Here is a 19,659-nt window from a genome sequence, read left to right as displayed (position 1 = left end):
ACCTCAGGCTTGAACTTGCTGTGCAAAAGGCATTGTTAGAAATAGTAGGGCTACAGAGTTTACTATATCACAGCTGAACTGGGGTCCTTAAAGGTTAGCAAAATAATTTATTGAGTAATTTGTTGAATGAATGAATGAAACACAAACCAAGAAGTCACAGCTTTGTTAGCCTAGGATGAGCTCTATCCACAGAAGCATTTATTCACCCCTCAGAAGAGAATTTTTTTTTTTCTTTTTGAGACGGAGTGTTGCTCTGTCGCCCCGGCTGGAGTGCAGTGGCTCGATCTTGGCTCACTGCAACCTCCGCCTCCCAGTTTCAAGCGATTCTTCTGCCTCAGCCTCCCAAGTAGCTGGGACTACAGGCGCCTGCCACCACACCTGGCTAATTTTTGTATTTTTAGTAGAGACAGGATTTCACCATGTTGGCCAGGCTGGTCTCAAACTCCTGACCTCATGATCCACCTGCCTTGGCCTCCCAAAGTGCTGGGATTTCAGGCGTGAGCCACTGTGCCCGGCCTAGAAGAAAATTTTAAATTGGCTTTTAGGAAGGTTTTTTAGCAGCTAAACTTTGGATGAGCCTAATAAGAAAGAGTTCAGGCCTTGGCCAGGTGCAGTGGCTCAACTCTGTAATCCCAGCACTTTGGGAGGCCGAGGCAGGTGGATCACTTGAGGTCAGGAGTTCGAGACCAGCCTGGACAACATGGTGAAACCCTGTCTCTACTAAAAATACAAAGATTAGCCGGATGCGGTGGCACACACCTGTAGTCCCACCTACTTGGGAGTTACTTGGGAGGCTGAGGCAGGAGAATTGCTTGACCTGGGAGTCGGAGGTTGCAGTGTGCTGAGATTGAGCCACTGCACTCCAGCCTGGCGACAGAGTGAGACTGCATCTCAAAAAAAAAAAAAAAAGAAAGAAAGAAAAAGAAAAAAGAAATTAGTAAACACTGCAAATCAGGAATCTTCTGAGCCAGATGTTTTGTTTTGTTTTGTTTGAGATGGAGTCTTGCTCTGTTGCCCAGGCTGGAGCGCAATGGTGTGATCTTGGCTCACTGCAACCTCCACCTCGCGGGTCCAAGAAATTCTCCCGCCTCAGCCTCCTGAGTAGCTGGGACTACCAGCTCACACCAAAATGCCCAGCTAATTTTTCTATTTTTAGTAGAGATGGGGTTTCACCATGTTGGCCAGGCTGGTCTCGAACTACTGACTTCAGGTGATCCACCCGCCTTGGCCTCCCAAAGTGCTGGGATTACAGGTGTGAGCCACCGCACCCAGCCAGAGCCCGGTGTTTGTTAAATTTACCAGACATATATCAGACATTATCAGATATTTATCAGACATATCTGGTTATCATTATTACTGAAATGGATAACAACTCATTCGCTCTGGGCAGATACAATGCACATCCGTTTGCCTATTTTTACTAATGTGACTGCTCATTTGAGTCAGAACCAGCCAATTCAACAAAATGGTTAATTGGTTTCCCCACCCCAACCCCCATGGTCAGAGGCCATGGGCCTCGCTGGGAGTTCTGTCTCACAGTATTGCACGAGGGGACCCAACTCAGTCAAAATGCTCCACTGGCCACATTTCTCAAGGTCGCCACTCACACACCTTTAGAAACAGGAAGCCTGTCCCTTGCCTCCTCCAAGCAGAAGATGTCTCAGCAGTTCCAAGGTGCTCAGGAGCTTTCAAGAGTCACCTTCATGGTGAGATGGTGAGTTTGTCACACATGAGCTGGTTTCTTACCGGATCTGTCTCTGCATGGGAGCTGGCGTCCTGTCGCTCTTCTTGAGACTGAGGTTGCCACATCCAGGAATGCTCAGGGCAAACTCGTCTGTGGGGACACCAAACCCACCCCCACTGCCAAGTCTCCACCCTGGCCCCTGGCCCCTGCCAGGACCCCCTACCACACCATGAGGGTCCTCTGGTAGGCCTTGCGGGAGCGACACGGGGCAGTGAGAAGATTCTGGCTTCTGGACAGCCGTGGGTCATGAGCTTCCCTGGAAAAGGGATGGTTGCCTAGAGATGACGCCAGGGTCTCTGCCCCATGGGCTGACTAGAAAGGGGAAGTGGTCAGGATGGGGCTCACTGTCTCTAGCAGTGGGTGAAGGCCTGTGAGTGAGGAATGCCTCTCACCAGCTGTGCCTGAGCTACAGCACTCCAGCCACTGCTGTCTCCTTAGCTGCTCACATATGGATACTTTCACAGTTCAGGTAAGCATCTCAGCTTTCCAAGGGACAGTTTCCTGCTGTCTTCACAGCAGACATCTGCCAGCGCTGGCATCAGGGCGTGTCCCTGGGAGCCACCGATCAGCACTGGGCCAGGGGATTGCAGCCTGGGGCCCTGGTACGACTGCTGTGTAGGGTTGGAGAAAAACTTGCATTGAAGGATCTGCTCTACTGGTAACTGGCTGAGTGACCTGAGGCATCACTTCACCTCTCTGGGCCTTTTCCTCATGTGTATGTCAGGGGCGATGAAGAAGTCTACCTCTTGGATTGAAATGAGATAATGACCGGGAGTGAGAGGTCTCAACTGTAACGAGTTACTCTCACTTTCTGGATGCCGATGGTGTGTTTTGGGACTTGTTATGTGAGAAGACTGTCATGGTGCTATGCTGGAGGTGGGGGTGGGAGCGAGGCACTGACTGTGTCCATTTATTTATTTTTATTTTATTTTGAGATGAAGTTTCGCTCTTGTCGCCCAGGCTGGAGTGCAGTGACGCGATCTTGGCTCACTGCAACCACCGCCTCCCGGGTTCAAGCGATTCTCCTGCCTCAGCCTCCTGAGTAGCTGGGATTACAGGCACCCGCCACCACACCTGGCTAATTTCTCTATTTTTAGTAGAGACGGAGTTTCACCATGTTGGCCAGGCTGCTCTTGAACTCCTGACCTCAGCCTCAGGTGATCTGCCCGCCTCGGCCTCCCAAAGTGCTGGGATTACCGTGGCGTGAATTTAGGCTACGTCTTGGGGCTCTTGGATGAAAGACCTGGATCACCTCCAGTCTTGGTACCTTTGTCATTGCATCTCTGGCTTTCAGCAGTTCATTAGGCACCTTCCCTTCCAGAGGCCTCGAGATCAAAGTGTGTTGGGCTGGCGTGAGTTCTCGGTGGAGCCATCTGCTTTTGCCCTCTGGAAAATTATTTTGAGAAGAGATCTGGGTTTGGCTTTGCCATATCCACTCCCACTGCCCGGTGTATCCACTTGTCCCTGAGGTCTTGGCCATGAAGCAATGTGGAGCACAGGCTTCACTCTGCTTCAGTGGTAAATAACTACTGAGAGGCAGGCGGGGCGTGGTGGCTCACGCCTCTAATCCCAGCACTTTGGGAGGCCAAGGTGGGCAGATCAGAAGGTCAAGAGATCGAGACCAGCCTGGCCAACATGGTGAAACCCTGTCTCTACTACAAATACAAAAATTAGCTGGGCATGGTGGTGGGCGCCTATAGTCCCAGCTACTCGGGAAGCTGAGGCAGGAGAATCATTTGAGCCCGGGAGGTGGAGGTTGCAGTGAGCCAAGATTATGTCACTGCACTCCAGCCTGGTGACAGAGCAAGACTCCATCTCAAAACAAACAAACAAACAAAAAAAAACTACTGAGAGGCTTAAAGCAAGGAAGGGACAGGGTCACACTGGTATTTGGCAGCCAGTGGGGAGCCAGGTGGGGGCTAGGGGCCAGCGAAAATGCAATGGTCCAGGTACAGAGATGAGGACTTGGACTACATTTGGAGGCTGATGGGCTGAAGCGGGGTGGGGATGGGGCCATGGGAGAAAGAGGAATGAGGCGAGGTTTCCGGTCTTTTCCAGAAGTGAAAGTATAGAGAAGGGAAGAAGAGAGGCTGGACTCCTTTTAATGACCCTGCCGTGCACTTCCCTATGCACACTTGGGTTTTAAGTTGCCAGTGACTATCCACATGGCCATTTCTGGTGCTGACATCAGTGAGAAGGACAAGTGGAGCGAGCCTCAGTGGCTCACGCCTGTAATCCCAGCACTTTGGGAGGCCGAGGCAGGTGGATCACTTGAGGTCAGGAGTTTGAGACCAGCCAGGCCAACATGGCAAAACCCCATCTCTACTAAAAATACACAAAAATTAGCCGGGTATGTTGGTGCGTGTCGGTAATCCCAGCTACTCAGGAGGCTGACGCAGGAGAATAGCTTGAACCGGGAAGTAAAGGTTGCAGTGAGCTGAGATTGCACCAGTGGAGTCTAGCCTGGGTGACAGAGCAAGACGCCATCTCAAAAAAAAAAAGAAGAAGAACGAGTGGGAACAAGGCCTCACTTAGCATGAACAGCAACAGTCGGGGAATTAGAGGTGAACTGGGGCAAGAACTGCTCATGCCAACCGGCCTAAATGTTCTCTACAGCCTCTCAGACCCTCGAGATCTAGACTGAGATTAGTTCGAACCCTCATTCCAGGCCTGCCGAAGTCCAAAGCCCTCCCCAGGACTTCTGTGGACTCCCGAGGAGCCCACCTCTTTTTCCACGGTCAGCAATGGGCCTGCAGCCTCTGTGGGTAAAACTGTTTACACTGCGCTGTTTATACTGCACTGTTTACACTGCACTGTTTACACTGCGCTGTTTACACTGCGCTGTTTGCACTGTTTATACTGTTTATACTGCACTGTTTACACTGCACTGTTTATACCGCACTGTTTACACTGCGCTGTTTATACCGCACTGTTTACACTGCGCTGTTTATACCGCACTGTTTACACTGCGCTGTTTATACCGCACTGTTTACACTGCGCTGTTTATACCGCACTGTTTACACTGCGCTGTTTATACTGCACTGTTTACACTGCGCTGTTTATACTGCACTGTTTACACTGCGCTGTTTATACTGCACTGTTTACACTGCGCTGTTTATATTCCACCCCTTTCTTAGTCCCCCACACCCCTAGAACAAATCTGCTCACAAAAGCATTGGCAGATGCAGCAGACTTTACCAAAGACTCAGCGGGGGGCCACCAGAGGGGCTTGTAACGCATCAGTGCAAACAACTGCACACAGAACATAACACGGCGCTGCTCTGAAAATGTCTTTGCCAGCCCATCCCTGAGCATTTTCTATCAGCTCCTCCTCTTGATACCAAATGAGGCCCATTCTGCTCATCGCACAGTAAGCCAATCACTGAGGTGACCATTTTTTTTTGTTTGTTTTTGAGACGGAGTCTCGCTCTGTCACCCAGGCTGGAGTGCAGTGGCGCAATCTCGGCTCACTGCAAGCTCCGCCTCCCGGGTTCACGCCATTCTCCTGCCTCAGTCTCCCGAGTAGCTGGGACTACAGGCGCCTGCCACCATGCCTGGCTAATTTTTTGTATTTTTTAAGTAGAGACAGGGTTTCACTGTGTTAGCCAGGATGGTCTTGATCTCCTGACCTCGTGATCTGCCCACCTCAGCCTCCCAAAGTGCTGGGATTACAGGTGTGAGCCACCGCGCCCCGCCAAGATGACCAGTTTTGCAGCACAGAATGCATTTATTCATGAGGCAGCCAAGTGAGGAGATGGGAAAACAGGTCTCAAACCCACTTCCTCGAAGATGGGGTTTAGAGACGTTTATGGGACAAAGAAGCAGGTGGCCTAAGGTGTGGGGAAGGTGATTGGAGGGAAAAGTAGGACATCGGCGATCTGTGCAAGCCTAGTCAAGCTTCATCGTTCTTCATAGGATGCAGGTTCACAAAATGGTGGCATTAGCATGATGGAGGATGGAGTTTTTGGTGCTCTGACATCAAACGTCACCTACTGGACACTCACACAGATCAAGTTGAAGGATTGATGGTCATAAGTGGCTTGAACTGGATAAGAGCTGACCCCAAGTTCCTGAAAAACAACTTTTTTTCTTTTCTTTTTTTTTTTTTTGAGATGGAGTTTCACTCTCCTCACTCAGGCTGGAGTGCAATGGCGTGATCTTGGAGGCTCACTGCAACCTCTACCTCCTGGGTTCAAATGATTCTCCTCCCTCAGCCTTCCGAGTGGCTGGGATTACAGGCGCCTGCCACCACACCAGGCTAATTTCTGTATTTTTAGTAGAGACGGGGTTTCACCATCTTGGCCAAGCTGGTCTCGAACTCCTGACTTCAGGTGATCTGCCTACCTTGGCCTCCCAAAGTGCTGGGATTACAGGCGTGAGCCACCGTGCCCAGCCCTTGAAAAACAACTTAAACAACCATTACTATGATGACCTATATGTCAGAGATGTTATCCAGCAGGAAGCTAGTGGAAGTCCAGTTAAATATTGCTTAGCTACATGACTTTTAGCTCTATAGGCTTTTTTCTTTTTTAAAGACAGGGTCTCACTGTATAACCCAGGCTAGAGTGCACTGATGGTAATCACAGCTCACTGCAGCCTCAATCTCCCAGAGTCAAGCCATCCTCCCACCTCAGCCTCCTGAGTATCTGGGACTACAGGCACATGCCGCCACATCTGGTTTTTTTGTTTGTTTCTTTTGTTTTGTTTTGTTTTTGTTTTTATTTTCAGTAGAGAGAAAGTCTCGCTGTGTTGCCTAGGCTGGTCTTGAACTCCTGGGCTCAAGTGATCCTCCAGCCTCGGCCTCCCAAAGTGCTGGGATTACAAGTGTGAGCTACTGCCCCCAGCAGCTATATAGGTTTTAAGATCAACTAGAAGCAAGTGACTAAAATCAAGTAAGGTAGGTTAAGTTCTGCAGGCCTAATCTAGCCCTCGGGTTCACTCCCACCTTTGCACCATCCTGCTGGCTTCCCTTCTCATCTTTCCATCCCTTCTTCTCATCACCTTCCCTCCCAGAACTCCAAATTCTCCCCTTCTATAACCCAGAGGAATTCAACATTCCCCAGTTCCTACCAGCAAACTTCATTCCTAACCCAGCCAGCTTTGCAGATCTGCAGATCCTCTGCAGGGAGAATAGGGGACTCTCCTGGTCGGTAGCTGCCCTTCTTAGAAGACACTTGCTATTGTAAATAGAACTTGGTTGGTTTGCCCTTAATAATGCCTCATGCTTGGTGATCTTCTGCACACAGAGCTCTTTTGCATGCAACATCTCTTGGAAGCTTTTCAGAAGCCTGCAAGGAGACGTTAAGCATCTTATTCCAAGTGCAACAGCTAAGTGGGAACAGGAAACCTATTCCCTCTGGCCAGGTGCAGTGGCTCATGCCTGTAATCCTGGTACTTTGGGAGGCTGGGGCGGAGGATCACTTGGGGCCCAGAGTTTGAGACCAGCCTAGGCAACATTTTTTGTGTGTCTACAACATTTTTTTGTCTCTACAAAAAGGAAAGGAAGGGAAAGGAGAGGAGAGGAGAGGAGAGGAGAAAGGAGAGGAGAAAAAGGAGAGGAGAGAAGAAAGGAGAGAAGAGGAGAGGAGAAAGGAGAGAGGAGAGGACCGGAGAGGAGAGGAGTGGAGAGGAGAGGAGCAGAGAGGAGAAAGGAGAAGAGGGGAGAAAGGAGATGGGGGGAGGGGAGGGGAGGGGAACTTGTTCCCTTGATGGCCAGCCTAGGGCCCTTTAGCGCTTCATTTATGTGAATACATGAATAACTATCGCAACGTAAACTATATTTCTTACTGAAGATCTTCTTTTAAAAATGCTAAATACGCCAGATGCAGTGGCTCATGCCTGTAATCCCAGCACTTTGGGAGGCCAAGGCGGGTGGATCACCTGAAGTCAGGAGTTCAAGACCAGCCTGACCAATATGGTGTGAAACCCCATCTCTACTAAAAATATAAAAATTAGCCAGGCATGGTGGCGTGTGACTGTAGTCCCAGCTACTTGGGAGGCTAAGACAGGAGAATTGCTTGAACCGGGGAGATGGAGGTTGCAGTGAGCCAAGGTCGCGCCACTGCACTCCAGCCTGGGCAACAGAGCAAGACTCTGTCTCAAAAAAAAAAAAAAAAAAAAAAAAGCTAAATAAACCCACAGTCTCAGAAATTCCTGGTGAAGGAAAATGTGATTTCTGTCCCTGACACCCTGGAAATGCCCTTTGGAGAAATGAAAGTGAAGCTGACGTGTTGACTGCCTTCAGTTGTTCTCCCACTCACACGCCCTCTTCACTGTGGAAGGTCTTGCCAAATCCTTTCCACTGAAACCACCCAGAACTGCAACAGGCTCACTCATGTTCCTTGAAAATGTCATGGACAACTAGAGGAATGGGGAGAAACAAAGGGGAAGCTGGAACTCCACCTCCCCAGCATTGCATTGCCACTGCTTCCCAGCCAGCCTCTTGGCCCCAGTAGCCAATGGCCAGCGCAGGACGGGGAGCCTGCCCAGGGTCGCGTGTCCAGATGAGGCTTTGGAATTAGACTGCACAGCACAGGAATTTCAGTTACTGGACCCAAAGTGACTTCTGCCTGCATTCTCGGGTGGGACGTCCATCTATAGCAGGGGAAAGAGACTGGGGCATCATCCATTCTTTCGTATATTCACAGATATGTATGGTTATGTCCTGCCCCAGGTGATGTTCTAGGCGCTAGAAACACAGTGGTAATTACAGGCAAAGCCTCTGCTCTTACGCTGCTTGCCCATCAGTGTGGGAGACAGACAAGGAACAAACAAATAAAAAGAGAACAAATACACCAAGAGACAACTGTCGCTGTCACAGGCTCAGTTGGAAGAAAAATGCATTTCACTGTTTTTTCTTTTTTTTTTGAGACAGGGTCTTGCTCTGTCACTCAGGCTGGAGTGCAGTGGCACATTCATGGCCCAATGTAGCCTCGAATCCCTGGGCTCAAGCAATCCTCTCACCTAAGCTTCTTGAGTAGCTGGGACTATAGGCATGCACCACCTCGCCTGGCAAATTTTTAATTTTTTTTGTAGAGACAAGGTCTTGCTGTGTTGCCCAGGCTGGTTGCTAACTCCTGGCCTTCAGTGATCCTCCTGCCTCAGCCTCCAAAACTGTTGAGATTACAGGTGTGAGCCACTGTGCTCAATGCATTTTTTTTTTTTTTGAGACAAGATTTGGCTCTGTCACCCAGGCTGCAGTGCAGTGGCGTGACTGCAGCTCACTACAGCCTCAACTTCCTGGGCTCCAACAATCCTCCCACTTCAACCTCCCATGTAGCTGGGGCCACAGGCACGTGCCACCATGCCCAACTTATTTTTGATTTTTAAAATTTTTTTTGGAGAAGGAGTCTAGCTCTGTTGCCCAGGCTGGAGTGCAGTGGCGTGATCTCGGCTCACCACAACCTCCGCCTCCCAGTGTCAAGCAATTCTCCTGCCTCAGCCTCCCAAGTAGCTGAGATTACAGGTGCACACCACCATGCCTGGCTAATTTTTGCATTTTAGTAGAGACGGGGTTTCACCATGTTGGCCAGGCTGGTCTTGAACTCCTGACCTCATGATATGCCTGCCTCGGCCTCCCAAAGTGCTGGGATTACAGGCGTGAGCCACCGCGCCCAACATATTTCACATATACATATTGCAGGGGTAGTGACATCCCTTCACGTAGCTGAGTTCTCCTTGGGATGCGGTAGGCAAGGAGAAAGGATGGCCTCACGAGAGAGGCTCCACCAACTAAAATTGTGAAGAAAGCGCCATGGGAATGGGGGATGGGGACTGGGCTGGAAGGTGGAGGAGTTGGTGCGTGCTATTGCACTGCTCTGCTCAAGCCAGACCCCTCCCACCTCAACCCCCACGCTGTTGACTTTGCCTCCCACCTCAGAGGAAATGGAAACTTAGGTGTGAGCTCTCAACTTCCTGCCCCCAAGCCCCTTCTCTCTGGTTCTATTCGGTGTCACTCCCTTCTCTAATCCTTGTTCCCTTTTGAAAGTTCATTCTGGGTGGGCAGGGTGGCTCACGCCTGTAATCCCAGCACTTTGGGAGGCCGAGGCATGCGGATCATTTGAGATTAGGAGTTCAAGACCACCCTGGCCTGGCCAACATGGTGAAACCCCCTGAGTAGCTGAGGAGGAGCTTAACCTCCTGAGTAGCTGTGACTATAGGCACATGCCGCCACGCCTGGCTAAGTGTAAGAGTGTGTGTGTGTGTGTGTGTGTGTTGTGTGTGTGTGTGTATATAGAGACAGGGTCTTGCTATGTTGCCCAAGCTGATCATGAACTCCTGGACTCAAGTGATCCGCCTGCCTTGGCCTCCTGAAGTGCTAGGATTACAAGCATGAGCTACTGCACTCGGCCAGTGCAAACACTTCTTTGCGATCCTTCGGTAGCCCTCAGTAGTCCTGTACTCACAATCTTATCGGCCCTCTGTGGCCACAACTCCAGGTCTGCCAGCACAGGTAGGATCCAGCTTCCATGCCTTCCCAGGGCCTGAACTCGGTCATGCAGCCATTGTGTACTCCCTGTTTTCCGTACTCTCTGTCATCCTTCCCCAGGGCTTCCTCTCTCTGGAAGCACCTTGGCCATTAAACCAGCCTGGTGGCCTAGAGGACACCCTACTGGAACTAGGATGTGATTCTCTTAGGCCCCTCTCAGCTGCCCTCTCTCAAAAAGCAAGCTCTCCTTGGTTCTATTAAAAATGTGTCGGCCGGGCGTGGTGGCTCATGCCTGTAATCCCAGCACTTTGGGAGGCTGAGGCAGGCGGATCACCTGAGGTCAGGAGTTCGAGACCAGCCTGGCCAACATGGTGAAACCCCATCTCTACTAAAAATACAAAAAAAAATTAGCCGGGCATGGTGGTACACACCTGTAATCGCAGCTACTCGAGAGGCTGAGGCAGAAGAATCGCTTGAACTGGAGAGGTGGAGGGTGCAGTGAGCCGAGATCACGCCATCGCACTCCAGCCTGGGGTACAAGAGCGAGACTTCATCTCAAAAAAAAAAAAAAGAAAGAAAGAAAAAAGAAAAGAAAAAGTGCCTCTCTGCGGTCCATTTCACTTGTAAGAACAAAACTGACAAAAAATATTTATTACTCTGAGTAGTTCTGAAAATGACCCATGGTTTCACTTTCTGACAACATCATTCCACTTCCTCTTTCCCAAGAAACTGATGAGAATGAAATTTCCTTGACCTTGAAACCCAAGCAATAGTTTTTTTTTGGAAGCTACACTACATGGCCAATTTATTCTTTCCAGTGTTATCAAAGTAAATGTACGTAGTGCAAAAATCAAGTAATGCAGAGTTTATAATGAAAAGCAACAGCCCCTGTCTTCCCGCCTCGACCTTCCACGCAGTCACAATCCAGATACAACAGCTTTGAATGCGCAGGTCGTGGTATTTATTTCTATCGCTCTAAAGAGTATTGTTTCAGGAAAAACTCTGCAAGCGGTGTTTTTCCTCTGTTCTCACACCACCACAACAATCATCAACACAGAAAAGGGCTTCTGTGACCAAATGTGTGAGGGTTTTTCCGCCACACACCAAGCAGTGAACACCAGCTGGGTGTTCTCCAATTCAATGCCAGCACTATAGACCCAGAGATAGTATCAGATCTCACAGCTCAGTTCCCAAGACTGCTGCCCCCAACTCCCCAAACGTCAGTCGCAAGTCCGGGCCTCTGGAACTTGAGAGCAACCAGCTTCAAGTTGGGGTTCTCACAACTCCCCCTTTGAGATCAGTGTTTTTTTTTTTTTTTGAGATGGAATCTCGCTCTTGTTGCCCAGGCTGGAGTGCAATGGCACAACCTCGGCTCACCGCAACCTCTGCCTCCCGGGTTCAAGCAATTCTCTTGCCTCAGTCTCTCAAGTAGCTGGGATTACAGGCGTGCACCACCATGCCCAGCTAATTTTTTGTATTTTTAGTAGAGAAGGGGTTTCACCATGATGGCCAAGCTGGTTTCGAACTCCTGACCTCATGTGATCCGCCTGCCTCAGCCACCCAAAGTGATGAGATTACAGGCGTGAGCCACTGCACCCAGCCTTTGTTTTTGTTTTGAGATGGAGTCTTGCTCTGTTGTCCAGGCTGGAATGTAGTGGCGTGATCTCGGCTTACTGCCACCTCTGCTTCCTGGCTTTAAGCAATTCTCCCGCCTCAGCCTCCTGAGTAGCTGGGACTACAGGCATGTGCCACCACACCCAGCTAATTTTTGTATTTTTAGTAGAGACAGGGTTTCACCATGTTGGCCAGGCTGGTCTTGAACTCCTGACCTGAAGTGATCTGCCCTCCTCAGCCTCCCAAAGTGCTGGGATTACAGGCGTGAGCCACCGCACCCGGCCGTGTTATGCAGTTTTATTGGAGGTTTGATGGTAACAAAAGGTGACACCACAGCATAACCTAGGTAGCAATTTAAGGCTGGACATGAGGCATTACTGTCCTAGAAATGCCTTAGTCATTTGCCACTATGGGAGCTTCCTAACCAGGCTCTGACTTGTGCTCTCTTCTTGACCTCTCACTCTGCTGCTAACCTTTTCCGAGACTTTCCCCCTCTCTGGTCTGTCAGCTTCCAGCCCCCAAATGCCTGTTAACTCTCTCATGCAGATCAACTCAGTTTGCCCTATATCTTCAGCTTCACCCTTCTGACCATAACTCACTCAAAGAGACCCATCCAGCTATTTTTCTAACCCTCAACTCAAACAAAAGCTCTCAAAATTTCTCTCCCCTGCTATGCATTAAGTCTGACTTGTCCTTGTGATTAAAAATAACTGGCTGGGCATGGTGGCTTGCACCTATAATCCTAGCACTTTGGGAGGCTGAGGCAGGTAGATCACAAGGTCAGGAGTTCGAGACTAGCTTGGCCAACATGGTGAAACCCCGTCTCTACTAAAAATACAAAAATTAGCCAGGCGTGGTGGCACACACCTTTAATCCCAGCTACTCAGGAGGCTGAGGCAGGAGAATTGCTTGGGAGGCAGAGGTTGCAGTGAGCCAAGATCGCGCCACTGCACTCCAGCCTGGGCGACAGAGTGAGCCTCTGTCTCAAAAAACAAACAAACAAACAAAAAAACTGGCCTGGTGCAGTGGCTCACGCCTGTAATCCCAGCACTTTGGGAGGCCGAGGCGGGCAGATCACGAGGTCAGGAGATCGAGACTATCCTGGCTAACATGGTGAAACCCCGTCTCTACTAAAAAAATACAAAAAAATCAGCCGGGCGTGGTGGCGGGCGCCTGTAGTCCCAGCTACTCGGGAGGCTGAGGCAGGAGAATGATGTGAACCCGGGAAGCAGAGTTTGCAGAGAGCCCAGATCACGCCACTGCACTCCAGCCTGGATCACAGAGCGAGACTCCGTCTCAAGAAAAAAAACAACAACCCTGCAGTCAATTATTGCTTTAAATGGCATCTTCCCCCTCCTGCTGCATGTCTGAAAGAGCAGTGATGATGTCTACCATTTCTAGAGGGCCCAGTAGGTACATGCTTGATCTCCAGTCCTCACAAACCTCAGTGAAGTAGGAGATATCATTCCCATATTATAGATGAGGCTCACAGAAGGTCGAGTGACATGCAGGTGTTAATGAGTAGGGTATGGCTGTGAACCAGTGCCTGATTCCTAAGCAGATGTCTGCATCTCTACACAACACAGTAGATTAGCTGGGCACGGTGGCTCATGTCTGTAATCCCAGTACTTTGGGAGGCCAAGACAGGTGAATCACCTGAGGTCAGGAGTTCCAGACCAGCCTGGCCAACGTGGCGAAATCCCATCTCTACTAAAAATACAAAAATTAGCCAGGCGTGGTGGCAGGTGCCTGTAGTCCCCGTTACTCTGGAGGCTGAGGCAGGAGAATCACCTGAACCCGGGAGGTGGAGGTTGCAGTGAGCTGAGAGCTGAGATCACATCATTGCACTCCAGCCTGGGCGACAGAGTGAGACTCCGACTCAGAAAAGAAAAAAAAAACAACCCACAGTAGATAACTGCCCCACTCCACCCAACCCCAGGATATCTTTCATTCATACCTCATTCTTCTCTCTCCATTCTTCTCAGGATTCCACTGCAATGAGCTGGTGGAGGAATAATTTCTGGATCATCTTAGCTGTGGCCATCATCGTTGTCTCTGTGGGCCTGGGCCTCATCCTGTACTGTGTCTGTAAGTGGCAGCTTAGACGAGGTAATGGCCATTTTACCTAGGCAGGTGGAGGGAGGAGCCAGGTGGTTATCGGTGCAGTAGAGCTCCTTTAGGGCAAGCAAATCAATCCTGGGCCTGAATGAGCTGAATTTTGGATTAAGCATCTTGCATTCTGGGTTTGAGTCCTAACCCTGCCACTACATTATGTCTCTAGGCCTCAGTTTCCTCATCCACACAGTGAAAGGAGGGACATCAACTAATCTCCAAGAGCCCTTCCAGCCCTAATCATCTGGGTGAAAGCAGAATCTGTTTGAAGGCACAGTATGCTCAAGTGCTTTTTCTTCCCTATGTGGCTACTGAGCACAGCATCTTGCGAGAACACAAGTATATGGAATATTAAGAACTGTCTCGGCTGGGCGCGGTGGCTCATGCCTGTAATCCCAGCACTTTGGGAAGCCCAGGCGGTGGGATCATCTGAGGTCAGGAGTTCGAGACTAGCCTGGCCAAAATGGTGAAACCCCGTCTCTACTAAAAATACAAAAATTAGCTGGGTGTGGTGACGGGTGCCTGTAATCCCAGCTACTCAGGAGGCTGAGGCAGGAGAATCACTTGAATCCAGGAGGCGGAGGTTGCAGTGAGCCGAGATCGTGCCACTGCACTCCAGCCTGGATGACAAGAGTGAGACTCCATCTCAAAAAAAAAAAAAAAAAAAAAGAACTGTCTTGAGGAATAAAATATGGACTCAATCCACAGCCAACATGTTTGGCCACCATGATTGCCTTCTCTGAGACCATACTCTGAATTTTCTGGTATTACCTAGACCAGAAACCTCTTGGCACCCTCAGACATAAATAAGTGGCCTAGGGATTAACACTAACTTTAGATTATCTGTAAGTGGGGTTTCCACTTTCCTGTTCATCTCCAGAAACACGAAAGCTTTAATTCAATGGCGTGTTATCTTGACCTCTCATTCCTTTAAATAACAACCTGGCCGGGCGCGGTGGCTCACGCCTGTAATCCCAGCACTTTGGGAGGCTGAGGTGGGCGGACCACGAGGTGAGGAGATCAAGACCATCCTGGCTAACACGGTGAAACCCCGTTTCTACTTAAAATACAAAAAAAATTAGCCGGGCGTGGTGGCAGGCGCCTGTAGTCCCAGCTACTAGGAAGGCTGAGGCAGGAGAATGGAGTGAACCTGGGAGGTGGAGCTTGCAGTGAGCCGAGATCGCATCACTGCCCTCCAGTCTGGGCGACAGTGTGAGACTCCATCTTAAAAAAAAAAAAAAAAAACAAGTTTTCATTCCTGCCAGGTGCAGTGGCCCATGCCTGTAATCTCAGCACAGCACTTTGGGAGGCTGAGGCGGGTGGATCACTTGAGGTCGGGAGCTCAAGACCAGCCTGGCCAACATGGCGAAACCCCCATCTCTACTAAAAATACAAAAATTAGCCAGGTGTGGTGGCAGGCACCTGTAATGTCAGCTACTCAGGAGGCTGAGGCAGGAGAATCGCTTGAACCCAGGGAGCAGAGGTTGCAGTGAGCCGAGATTGCGCCACTGCACTCCAGCCTGGGCAACAAGAGTGAGGCTCTGTCTGGGGGGAAAAATAGTTTCCATTCTCAAATATGGACAAAGGAATGACCCTGAACTAAAACTTCACCTACTTTCTTTTTATCCTCAACCACTCATATTAACAAGCAGGCTATAATTTATAACAATGTGTATGTCCATCTACAGGATACAAACTGCTTTTCCGATTCTTTATCTGATTTCCTCCCAACCACACTTTGATTATTCATTCAACCAACATTTCTAAGTGCCACCTAAGTGCCAGGCATAGAGGAAATAAACACCACCCATGCTGTGGCTGCCCTCACTGGGTTAGTGCAGAGGCTCTGTGGTTAGACTGTCTGGGTTCTAAGTCCGGCTCTATCATTTATTAACTGTGTCCCTAAGTGTGTTTTCTCTGGGTTAAATTAAAAAATCACAACTTTTGCTAATTCTTCTTCAATGAACATGCTTTTCCCCTCTTAGGCAAGAAATGGGCAATTGCCAAGCCCCTGAAACACAAGCAAGTAGATGAAGAAAAGATGTATGAGTAAGTAGGGGGGAATCTTTCCGCTTTTTACTGTTGAGAACTGCCTGTTCCCTTCCACCCTTGCCCCTCCACTACTGTACCAGTATGACTGAGACATCCGCATTTCCTGTAGAGCTGGCGAGACTTCACACCTGCCAAATCTCTCCACATAAGGGCAGAGACTCAGGACATTGTCGATGCAGGGCAAGTCCTCCCTCCTCTCATCTCTCTCTCTCTTTTTTTTTTTTTTGAGATGGAGTCTTGCTCTGTCGCCCAGGCTGGAGTGCATTGGCACGATCTCGGCTCACTGCAGCCTCCGCCTCCTGGGTTCAAGCAATTCTCCTGCCTCAGCCTCCCAAGTAGCTGGGATTACAGGCACCCACCATCATGCCTGCCTAATTTTTGTATTTTTAGTAGAAATGGGGTTTCGCCATGTTGGCCAGGTTGGTCTCAAACTCCTGACCTCAGGTGATCCACCCACCTTGGCTTCTCAAAGTGCTGGGACTATAGGCGTGAGCCACCAGGCCCGCCTGGTAGTTCTATTTTTTTTTTTTTTTATTTTTTGAGATGGAGTCTCACTCTGTCACCCAGGCTGGAATGCAGTGGCGCAATCTCGGTTCACTGCAACCTCTGCCTCCCAGGTTCAAGCAATTCTCCTGCCTCAGCCTCCCAAGTAGCTGAGATTACAGGCGCACGCCAGCATACCCAGCTACTTTTTGTATTTTGTATTTTTAGTAGAGACAGGGTTTCACCATGTTGGCCAGGCTGATCTCAAACTCCTGACCTTGTGATCCACCCGCCTTGGCCTCCCAAAGTGCTGTGATTATAGACGTGAGCCACTGCACCTGGCCTCTTTTTTTTTTTTTTTTTGGAGATGGGGTCTTGCTATGTTGCCCAGGCAGCTCTAAAACTCCTGTGGGTCTCAAACTCCTGGGCTCAAGCAATTCCCCCACCTTAACTTCCCAAGTAGCCGGGATTACAAGCACATGCCACCGTGCCCAGCCTACTCTCTCTATTCTGACAAAGGTCACAGGTTGGGCTCTGTGTTCTGGGCCCAACGCCTAGTCTATAATTCTTTTCTTTTGTTGGATTCCAAATATAGTCTTCCAAAAGCTACTGCGCTGAAGAAAAATATGCCATCCACTTTACTTTTGTGTTTTGTGATCTATTTGGGGCTTTATGACCAATATCTGCGTTGGGGATCTCCAAGGCCACTCTTAGGCTTGAGAATTCACTAGAAGAACACAGAAAAGCGATTTTGCTCAACAATTACAGTACATTATGGCGAAAGAATACAGATTAAAATCAGCAAATGAAAAAGTGACGGAGTGTGGGGTCCAGCGGAAAGCAGGCAAAGCTTGCAGTTGTCCTCTCCCAGTGAAGTCACACAGAGAGCCCCAGTTCTCCCAGTAACAATATGTGGCAACAGACGCGAAGCACTGCTGACTGGAGAACCTCACCTGAGCCTTGGAGTATAGAGTTTTTCTTTTACTGGGGGTTAGTCATGTAGGCATGGAATACCTGCATTTAGCTTTATCAAATTGATAAAACATGGCCCAGGGCCCCAGGCAAACAAAAACAGGCATTCACCATAAACCACATTATTAACATAAACTATCTGGTGTGGCCCAAGGCTCCCAGATATACAAAGACACTCTTTATTTATTTATTTACGAGATGGAGTCCCACTCTGTTACCCAGGCTGGAGAGCAATTGCGTGATTTCGGCTCCCTGCAACCTCTGCCTCCCAGGTTCAAGTGCTTCTCCTGCCTCAGCTTCCTAAGCAGCTGGGATTACAGGCACCTGCCACTATGCCCAGCTAATTTTTGTATTTTTAGTAGAGACGGCGTTTCACCATGTTGGCCATGGCTGGTCTGGAACTCCTGACCTCAAGTGATCCACCCACCTTGGCCTCCCAAAGTGCTCGGATTACAAGTGTGAGCCACCATGCCCGGCCTCAAAGACACTTTTTTTTGTTGTTGAGACAGAGTCTCACTCTGTCACCCAGGCTGGAGTGCAATAGCGCGATCTCGGCTCACCACAACGTCTGCCTCCCAGGTTCAAGCGATTCTCCTGCCTCAGTCTCCTGAATAGCTGGGATTACAGGCGCGCACCACCACACCTGGCTAATTTTTTGTATTTTTAGTAGAGACGGGGTTTCGCTATGTTGGCCAGGCTGGTCTCGAACTCCTAACCTCGTGATCTGCCCATCTCGGCCTCCCAAAGTGCTGGGATTACAGGCGTGAGCCACCACGCCCGGCCGGAGACACTCTTATTAGGAAGAATATTCCAAGGGTTTAGAGATTATTTCCCAGGAGCCAGTCAAGAGCCAGTCCTTTCTTTGGAGTATACACACTATCTGAAACAAAACTTACACTTGGGGCGAGGTGCAGTGGCTCATGCCTGTAATCTCAGCACTTTGCCAAGGTGGGAGTATCACTTGAGGCCAGGAGTTCAAGACCAGCCTGGACAACATAGTGAGACCCTGTATACAAAACATTTTTAAATCTATGCTTTTCTAAAATGGCTTTTGTTGTAGCTTCAGGGATCCAGCAAATAAGACTCCCCCTGCCTCCATCAATTCTGATCCCTTTCAAGAATAAGACAAATGTGTTAGGCAGTCAGGTGACTAAATATTGCCTTTTTTAAGAATAAAACTGGGGCCAGGTGCAGCGGCTCACACCTGTAATCCCAGACTTTGGGAGGCCGATGCAGGCGGATCACCTGAGGTCAGGAGTTCGAGACCAGTCTGGCCAACATGGTGAAACCCTGTCTCTACTAAAAATACAGAAATTAGCCAGGCATGGTGGTGTGTGCCTGTAATCCCAGCTACTTGGGAGGCTGAGGCAGGAGAATTGCTTGAACCCAGGAGGTGGAGGTTGCAGTGATCCAAGATCGTGCCACTGTACTCCAGCCTGGGTGACGAGTGAAACTCAGTCTCAAAAAAAAAAAAGCAAAAAACTAAAACTGGTATTGGCCAGCGGCAGTGGTTCATGCCTATAATCCCAGCACTTTGGGAGGCCCAAGTGGGAGGATGGCTTGAGGCCAGGAGTTTGAAACCAGCCTGGGCAACATAGTGGGGCCCCATATCTGAGAAAAATACCAAAATTAGCCAGGTGTGGTGGTGTCTGCTTGTAGTCCCAGCTACTTGGGAGGCTGAGGTGGGAGGATTGCTTGAACCCCTGAGGTCAGGGCAGCAGTGAGCTGTGATCGTGCCACTGAACTCCAGCCTGGGTGTCAAAGTGAGACCCTGTCTCAAAAAAAAAAAATGTTGGTGGGACTGTAAACTAGTTCAACCATTGTGGAAGTCAGTGTGGCGATTCCTCAGGGATCTAGAACTAGAAATACCATTTGACCCAGCCATCCCATTACTGGGTATATACCCAAAGGACTATAAATCATGCTGCTATAAAGACACAGGCACACGTATGTTTATAGCAGCACTATTCACAATAGCAAAGACTTGGAACCAACCTAAATGTCCAACAACGATAGAAGGGATTAAGAAAATGTGGCACATATACACCATGGAATACTATGCAGCCATAAAAAATGATGAGTTCATGTCCTTTGTAGGGACATGGATGAAATTGGAAATCATCATTCTCAGCAAACTATCGCAGGGACAAAAAACCAAACACCGCATGTTCTCACTCATAGGTGGGAATTGAACAATGAGAACACATGGACACAGGAAGGGGAACATCACACACCAGGGACTGTTGTGGGGTGG

At 49.4% G+C, this 19,659-nt stretch overlaps 1 protein-coding gene and 1 long non-coding RNA gene across 4 annotated transcripts in view; one reads left to right on the top strand and one right to left on the bottom strand.

The window, feature by feature from the left end:
- LOC103784728 (uncharacterized) overlaps positions 1 to 19,659 on the bottom strand; it is a 63,949-nt gene that overhangs the window by 18,691 nt on the left and 25,599 nt on the right. Inside the window, exons 4-5 of one of the 2 annotated variants that reach the window (XR_001337288.4) lie at positions 13,744 to 13,911; positions 88 to 3,130 (exon numbers count right to left, since the gene is read on the bottom strand). This is a non-coding gene — a long non-coding RNA (uncharacterized LOC103784728). Of the gene's footprint in view, positions 1 to 87; positions 3,131 to 13,743; positions 13,912 to 19,659 lie in introns of those variants that run through there. The other variant, XR_004667091.3, reaches the window with a different exon arrangement.
- The window catches only part of SCIMP (SLP adaptor and CSK interacting membrane protein), a 40,002-nt gene continuing 22,425 nt past the window's right edge, over positions 2,083 to 19,659 (top strand). The window contains exons 1-3 of one of the 2 annotated variants that reach the window (XM_003810168.5): positions 2,083 to 2,213; positions 13,772 to 13,874; positions 15,884 to 15,947. In XM_003810168.5, coding sequence (XP_003810216.1) covers positions 2,193 to 2,213; positions 13,772 to 13,874; positions 15,884 to 15,947 — 188 coding nt within the window. In that variant the 5' untranslated portion in view covers positions 2,083 to 2,192. Of the gene's footprint in view, positions 2,214 to 13,771; positions 13,896 to 15,883; positions 15,948 to 19,659 lie in introns of both variants that reach the window. The other variant, XM_003810169.5, reaches the window with a different exon arrangement.

The sequence above is a fragment of the Pan paniscus genome, chromosome 19, assembly GCF_029289425.2.
Source record: "Pan paniscus chromosome 19, NHGRI_mPanPan1-v2.0_pri, whole genome shotgun sequence".
NCBI lineage: Eukaryota > Metazoa > Chordata > Mammalia > Primates > Hominidae > Pan > Pan paniscus.
Note: the sequence above shows the minus strand (reverse complement) of the source record. Positions and strands in the feature narration are given on the sequence as shown.